This window comes from Petaurus breviceps, unplaced genomic scaffold (assembly GCF_028583685.1).
Source record: "Petaurus breviceps papuanus isolate PSGF00001 unplaced genomic scaffold, PetGlider_PUasm1.0 90919, whole genome shotgun sequence".
Lineage (NCBI taxonomy): Eukaryota > Metazoa > Chordata > Mammalia > Diprotodontia > Petauridae > Petaurus > Petaurus breviceps.
The window spans coordinates 40842570-40850649 of record NW_027187378.1 but is presented as its reverse complement, the minus strand read 5'-3'; the positions used below and the strand labels follow the sequence as shown (position 1 = coordinate 40850649).

Here is an 8080-nt window from a genome sequence, read left to right as displayed (position 1 = left end):
TGCCCAATAACAAATATTATGTTCAGATACTTATTTATTACTTAAAAACTTTTTTTAGTGGTGACTTCCTTTGCTGGAAGATTGCCACAGAGATGACCAAAAGCTCTCAGTTTTGGAGAAGGGAGGAAGGGAATAGATGTTCAGGGATCTGGGAGATGAAAAATGTTACCAGGCTTGCTGGTAACATTTAGTTATTTTTATTTCCTGGAAATTGAAAGCAGTTAGTTGGGTACCATTTAAAAACCAAGTGAAACTTAAATTTTGTCCTTCAAACTGGCTGGGACCACCTAAATGAGTAACTTACATTATTATTTCATAACTAGAAATAATTTGCACTTTAAACTGGTTCCTGACTCTTTCAGCAGGGGATGATTTCCATATTGTACTCCTAATCAACTCTAGTTACTTGAGCATTAAGAATCCCCTGCTGTGCTAATGCAACTTTCTATGGAGTCTTGCCATTAGTCTAGCAAGGTGATTCACAATAAACTTTTACATTTCTAAAGTGGTGAGGTGTTCCTTTTCTTTTTTTTTTTTAAAGTTTACTTAGCTCATATTTTAAAGATTAAATGTGGAAGATTAGCCAGTTAACTTGCTCAATCGTCTTCTTGTCCAGTGATTCATAGGTACTAGTAGGATGCTCTTTCAGTCCTTTCCCAGGGCAGAGTGGGAATAATTAAGCCTAGGGGGAGCCCTTGACTGGTTCTGACCAGCAGCCCACTTTTAACCTTTTCATTCCTTCTGGACACTGAAAGACCATTCTCTATTCTTAGCATAACTTATCTTAACAAGTTTCATCATTTGGATCTTAGAAAGCCAAAGACATGCTATATGTATATAATTCTGATGAGCCAAGACATATATCATTTAATAAGGGAAATGGCTCCAGAAAGGCTATCACTATTAGTCTAGAAGCAGTTTTCTCTTGACTGTTAGGGCTTATATATTTACCCTTTCCACTCCCACTCATTATTTCTAGGAAAGAAGAAAGGCTGATAACAGGTCTTTCTTTTTTCTCCCCATTACTGATAGATGGATATAGCCAGGTTTTTCTGTGGTGTTTTTTATCTAGTATTACTCACTCCCAGTATTCTCTTAGATGATAGTTTATAGGCATACTCTATAAAAAAAAATCCTGTAATCCTCACATTTGGCCATGCCTGTCCCATAGTGGTGGGGGGGATGAGAGGAGAGAAGAGTTAACTAGGATAACTAAAGTAGGTGTTTTCAGTAGCTCTGTTTAGGAATCTGCATTTACCACATCCATATTCTTATTCTATATTTTAATCATTATAGTTCCTATCACATAGATAGTGTTGTTATATGTAATGCTAAACCATGGGTTAAAGAGTTCTCATTGTTACACACCTGTAAACTCAGACTGCAGGCTCAGACAGCCAATTTGCTTAATGTGAATGAGATTTTTAGCTTGCTGGCTTCTTATAGTTGTAGTTAGTAAACACTGCAACTTTATTATTATTGATGAAATTGACTTCTTGCTTCATCTGATGCTGAATCTTACTTACCTGAGATCAATAGGTTGCATTAGCAGCGCCCAGGGACAAAGGAGTCCTTCTGTTGTGGCAATTAGAAGAGACTGGAAAGGTCCAATGTAGTATTGATTAAATATACACACAGCACAGTGCTGCTGTGATCCTAGACTCAAATCTTTTAACCCTCGGTAGACTAAACACCTTGACAGGCTTCTCTTTCAGCTTAATGTCTTCATTAGATAAACTGTGTTCTATGCCCCAGGAGACCCAATCTGATCATATAAGTGAAGCTACCATTTCATTTCCTATCAGCTCAATCGAACTGTCTTTCATTTGACAACCAGCTCAATCCTCTTGGGAATTCATGGGTGATTTAAGTAATAACAGCAAGGACATCAATTTTATAGTAATAGTGCCTTGTATTTTCTCCAGCACCTCTCCCCAAGGAGCATAAAGCACTTGATAGACTTTTTTCCATCCATTCACACAACATTCCTGTGAGGTAGGGCCAAGGCAGAGACTATTAGCACTATTTTACAGATGGGAAAACTGAAGAAAGGGACCAGTCTAAAGTCCCATAGTAAATAGTATTATAGCTGAGATTAATTTCCTGGCTTTGTCCGCTAGATCATGCTTCTTTTAAACACAAACACACACAATCAAATTGTAGTAAGGTTGACAGTTTTACAGATAGAGAGGAGTCAAGGATAACAGAGAAACAACTGCCCAGGTGTCAGCATTGAGCTGTAACAAAATGATCAACTCAAAGATAAAACATTAAAGCAGCTGTTTCCACCTTCCCTATAGAAATCAAAGGAACGAGCAACATCCTGAACATTCAGGGGGCGGGAACTCTAGAAAGTCTGGAGGTGGAGGAGCCTTTAGAGGTACAGAGAGGCTTGGCTGGCAGTACAGGAAATGGCCCTGCAGGTGGCAGCAGAAAGCACAATTATAAACAGACAAACCTCCAGAGGATCCCCACCCCCATGGAGGGGTGACTCCCCTCCCCCCCCCCCCCAACCTTGATTTTGAATAGAAAGAGCCTTAGGAAGGCAGTACTCAATCTGTGATGTTGCCAAGGGAGAGGCTTGGATGATACCTGGGTACTTGAGGTGTATGACTTAGGGAGAACCATTTGTGGTGTGGATTGAGGAGTGGTGAACCTCAGGGCCTGGGAAGATATGGATCCCCACCCTGAGCCTCAGGGACCACTCCTTGAGCCCTGCCCAAAGGACTGTCCTGGAGCATGCCCGAATCAACAACTTCCTATGAGGAAATGGTCTTTTGTTAAGGGCTGCTTTGGCCTGGGCCTGATGCCCAATCCCATCAACAGAAGACTCCTGTCCACTCCTGTGTACTATCCCTAGACCATTCCAGAAGGACCAGAGACCTTGGTAGCCTCTGAGAAGATTCAGAAGACATAAGAATGGATTTTTCTTGATATCCTCTGGGCCTAACAGTGCTTTGCACATATAGGAGGCATTTTTAATACATTTTTGTTGAATTAAACTTAATTGAATGAAAGGGTAAATAGGAACTATAGGGCATAAGCCCTTTACAAAGACAGTGCAGCCCCCAGTACACATTAATCTCATTTTTTTCAGTTAATTCCCAAAATTCCTCTCTCCCTTTTCATACAACCCATATAGAACTGAAGCAGCAGCAATTTTTATTGAGGGACCTAAACTGAAAATAGATTTAGAACATAATTTAAAAAAATAAAACAGCAAAAGTAGCAAAAAAATATATGACCTTTTTTTAAAACTTTTTTCCTTTTTTTTCTTTTTTCTTTTTTTCAATATATAGCAACTGATGTCTCCCAGCCACTAGGAGCGCCCTACCCAATGGGTATATCTCTGGTAACAACCCTTTTAAAAAGACATGTAAATATATACTCAGATTTATACACTTTGTGTTTTCTTCATAGTTATATACAAAGCCCCAGGATGGGGCTGGGCCCCAGGGCCACAGACTGCCTCCAGCCTTTGCCCCAGCATCCTCTGGTACCAGGTGTGTTTGGTCAGCAAAGCAAATTAGTATTGGAATTAATAAGCCACTAGTACCACCCTTCTGGAGCTGAGGTCACCTTCAATGGGGGCCTGAGGCACTGACTGACCTCCCCATGCTGCAGCCTGAAGACAAGGCACCTGCCACTAACATGTGGGAGACTTGTAGGTTAAAATAAAAACAGTACCAGAGAGAGCCCAGTAAGAAGCCTCACTTCCATGCCCACTCCCCATTCTCTCTCCCTTCCAGGGAGGGAGAAGTCCTAGCCCAAGGTTAAGGGGAATGAAGTAGCCAACTGGAAGTACCTCTTTTTCCCTTTTTCCCAGCAGAAGGGGCTGACGTTAATTGATGGAAGAGAAATCAGCTCAATGGGATAGAGATGGGTAATAAAGGGAAGGCCTTGAGTTATGGGCAGCCAACTCCTGTGGGCAGGGAGAAGGAAAAAAGGGAGATGAGCCCAACCAAGAGTCAGGGGTAAGGATATCAGTTTGTGGAGTTCATTGTGGGGGAATGTCAGCGCCGTTTGAGTCCCCCATTGGCCAGTGGGGCCGGATGTCGGGGCAAGCAGGGCTCCTCAGGCAGTGGGTCATGGGAGAAGACTGAATCCTCTCCAGAGGAGCAAGTAGAACTGCGGGTGTCTGGAAAGCTGGGTGAATACTGGTCCAGGGGCACTGACAGGTCCAAGTACTCCTATGACAGGCAGAGAGAAATTTCAATGAGCATAGTACGGGGGAGGCACAGCCTTTTCTTCTCCTTAAGGAGGTCAGATAAATCCAAGGAAAAATTAAGACAATAACATTCGAAGGAATTGGGAGAAAAGAAGTGGGGAATGGGAGAGTTACAAAGGTTTAGAAAATTGAAGCGCTAGAGAGGAAGTTTTTTCAACCTTGGATAGAAGTCATTCATCTGGGCTGCTGGTTTTAGGATGTTCCTGTAGCCCAAGAGGGGACAGTTGTACCTGGTTAGAGGTCAGAGCCACAATTCGATCCAGGTCCTCTACAAGCTGCTTGAAGGTAGGCCTCTGAGAGGGAATTGCATGCCAGCAGTCCCGCATCATCATGTACCTGGGGCAAGGTTGAGAATGGGAGGTAGCCAGGTGATAAGATAGGTAGGTTGGGTGGAAGAGAAAGAAGAGAATGACTAGGAAGAAAAGGGCATTCTCTGCATCAGCCCTGTCATGACCCACCAGCTTCTCCATCCCCCCATGCATTTTCACTCTCCTTCACAGCTCCCCATTTTGGTCCTTGTGCTTACAGTTCATTGGTGCAATTGCTGGGCTTGTCCATTCGATGACCCTCCTTCAGCAACTTGAAAAGTTCCTCTACAGGCACACCAGGGTAAGGGGAGCCTCCCAGGGTGAAAATTTCCCACAGCAGCACTCCAAAAGACCACCTGTATATCAGCACAGATTCAATGGGTCTATATAGGCACAGAACTAAGTAGTGGGTAGTACCATCCAGAACCTTTTACGCTAAAGTACCACATACCCATCACTCGAAATCTAATAGGTTTCTGAGAGTACTGGAAGGTATTTCTCCCAGACTGGACATGGCTGCCCAATCCCAAAATGAGCAGGTATATCTTATTCCCTACCAGATTCTATCCAAGATCCAAGACCTCCCTGTGCTCACATCTCTGTATCCCACATCCTAGCAGCTACTGCCAACTCACACATCACTCTGGTGAGTATAGATCCGGTCAAACAGTGCTTCAGGAGCCATCCACTTCACAGGCAGCCGACCCTACACGTATACAGTAAGCATGAAGCAACTAAGTGAAATCAGAGATATGTATGTGAGGCAGTAGAAATGTCCAGAGACTAGAGTGAGTATCCACAGTACTTCCCACCATACCATCTGGGAAATACAGCCTCCTCTGGGGAGCAACTGAACTAAGAGTGCAGTTATGCAGGTCTACAGAGAAGGTTGAATAGAAGGGGTGGAGTTTTTCAAGGGAGATGACAGGAGGAAGAATCTTAGAGGGAGAAAGCAGGCTAGTTGGGGTACAGATGGGAAAAAGGCATTTTGTCTTACATTGGTTGTCTTTTTGTAGTAGTCAATGTGATGGATGTCCCGAGCAAGACCAAAGTCTGCAATTTTCATCACATTGTCTTCAGTCACCAAGACATTCCGGGCTGCCAGATCCCGGTGGATGCACTAAAGATGGAAGCAGAGAGTAGAATTCTGGGGTGGGAGGAGGGGAGCCTGTAACAGTTATCAGCTTTATAAACTCCTTCCCTCAGTTCTGTATATGCCCATTCATATTTGATATATCCAACAAACCATCCCCTCTCCCCTCTTCTAAAACACTGTACATAGTGTCATACCTGGAAATGTCCTTCTCCCTCTACTCAGCCATAACCTCTCCCTTTGCTTTTCTAAAACTTTGCTCACCCCTGACCTTCAGACTTTACATGGAGCTAATACAAACCAACAAAGGTGATATATGGTCTTGACTGAACGAATGGTGAAAGAGCAGACCAATGGGAATACAGTGAGCATCCTCTAAGAAACACGTCTAACCTCACTGATGATTTTAAAAAATGCAAATTAAAGCAGTAGGATGCCACTAGTAGATCCACTAATTTAGCAAAAAATGTGTGAAATCTCAGTGTTGTGGGGAAAGTTCCACACACTAGCAGCAGCACCACAAACGGGTACTTCTTTTCTGGAAAATTATCCATCAACATACAACAAGAGCCAGTCTTGGGAAGCACAGGTAAGTCTCTAATATGGAGTGCTCATGTTCTTCAAAACAGCCCTGTGAGGTAAGTACTGTTGTTATTCCTGTTTTACAGATGAGGAAACAGATTCTTAGGAGAAACGTGATTTGCTCATGGTGACATATCTGTTAAGTTTTAGGGCAAGGCCTGAAATTATATATCTCTTGATTCTAAGTCCAGCAGTCCAGAGTTCTTTGCACAGCCTGATTGGCCAACATCTGGGAACTGGCTAGGTAGACTGTGGCTATTTAAATAGTAGTACAATGATTTATGGTATTGCTGTAGAAAGGACAAATATGAAGAACATAAAAATGTGGAAATTTCAGTATTAAGGTGACAAAAATAGAATTAACCATATAAAAACACTGGGGGAGGGGGGGGTGAGAGGAAGAGAAGGTGCATTTGGTTGAAAAAAATTTAAAAATAAATATGCAAAAAACTAGTAAAAATTGAATATATCAGGTTTCAGAAAATTCTATATATATAAATTGCTGTTGATTTTTGTTGTAAAATTAACCACTGAAAACAAAACAAACTGCCATCTTTACGAAGATGATGCTATCTAATTGCAGGCTTTGTATTCATCCTAACAGTCCTAGTCTTCATCTTTACTTTCCTATAAATGTTTAGGTTTTGTGTAGATAGTGTAGTTTCATTTTGAAGTCTATGTGTTCATGTGTTTTTATGGTAGAAATAGTATTGAATTTGAAGTCAGAAGACTTAGGTTCAAATCCTGGCTCTTTGTTAACTAGCAGTGTCACCTAGGGAAAGTCACCCACTTTAGCTCTGAGAATGTCCTCATCGATAAAAAGAAGTTGATTCCTAAGGTCCCTTCCAACTCTTAACATTACTATGTTATGATCCTTAGTAATCTTCTTGTTAAGTTATCTCAGTCATGTCTGACTTCTCTGTGTCCCCACTTGGGGTTTTCTTGGCAAAGACACTGGAGTGGTTAGCCATTTCTTTCTCCGGCTCATTTTACAGATGAGGAAACTGAGGTAAATAGGGTTAAGTGACTTGCCAACTAATAAGTGTCTGAGGTTGGATTTGAACTCAGGAAGATAAGGCTTCCTGGTTCCAAGCCCAGTGTTCTATCCACTGCCCTACCTAGCTGTGCTTATCCTTAGTAATGCAAAGTAGCACCTAAATCCTGACTCCCAATTATATCACATGCTCCTTGGGACCATGAACTGTGCCTTCTACTGCCTTTTTATCTCTTTAAGTATTTAATACAGTGTATGTAGTTGGTGCCTAATAAATTATAACCTGAGAGAATTAATGGACTCTTATTTAATGGAAAGCTATTAAAGGATTAAATTTATACCTGAAATTTAGGTAAGCTGGTTGATGCTCTCAAATCAGAACTAGAGAAAGTCACTCCACTCCCCACCTTCTACCCTTATACACAGTGCATTTGGCCTGAGATTCCACACCTTCTTGGAGGCAAGATACTCCATGCCCCTGGCCACCTGGTAGGCACAAGACACTAGGTCCTTGGAGGAGAGCTGCTCTTCTGGGGCATGGCTGGGGTTGTAACAGTATTCAAGCCCAGGGGGCCGCCTGGCCTGCAGGTACTCACGAAGGTTGCCCTTGGAGGCATATTCCACAATGACATACAGAGGGCCTGGTAGGCATAAAGAAGAAGGGGTTAGAAGAATTGTCAGGAGCCAAATACCATCCCCATCTCCCTCCAAAATCCCTAAAAATTTCCATATAAGTCAAGATTTTCCTGCTTTGCATTGGGAGTTCAAGGCACTCTATGAAGCCCTACCCTTCAAAGATGACCCAGAATGAATGGTCCTGGGCAGCCATGAAGCAAACTGGGACAAAATCATAATGCATGAGTAACAGTGGACAC

At 42.4% G+C, this 8080-nt stretch overlaps 1 protein-coding gene across 14 annotated transcripts in view; it reads right to left on the bottom strand.

Moving 5' to 3' along the window:
• Positions 1-1892: 1892 nt before the first annotated feature.
• Positions 1893-8080, bottom strand: part of FGFR1 (fibroblast growth factor receptor 1) — a 71288-nt gene continuing 65100 nt past the window's right edge. For all 14 annotated transcript variants that reach the window (XM_069075883.1, XM_069075875.1, XM_069075879.1 and 11 more), the window contains 6 exons: positions 7656-7846; positions 5534-5656; positions 5172-5242; positions 4755-4892; positions 4459-4564; positions 1893-4190 (listed from right to left, as the gene is read on the bottom strand). In XM_069075883.1, coding sequence (XP_068931984.1) covers positions 4014-4190; positions 4459-4564; positions 4755-4892; positions 5172-5242; positions 5534-5656; positions 7656-7846 — 806 coding nt within the window. In that variant the 3' untranslated portion in view covers positions 1893-4013. The remainder of the gene's footprint in view (positions 4191-4458; positions 4565-4754; positions 4893-5171; positions 5243-5533; positions 5657-7655; positions 7847-8080) is intronic.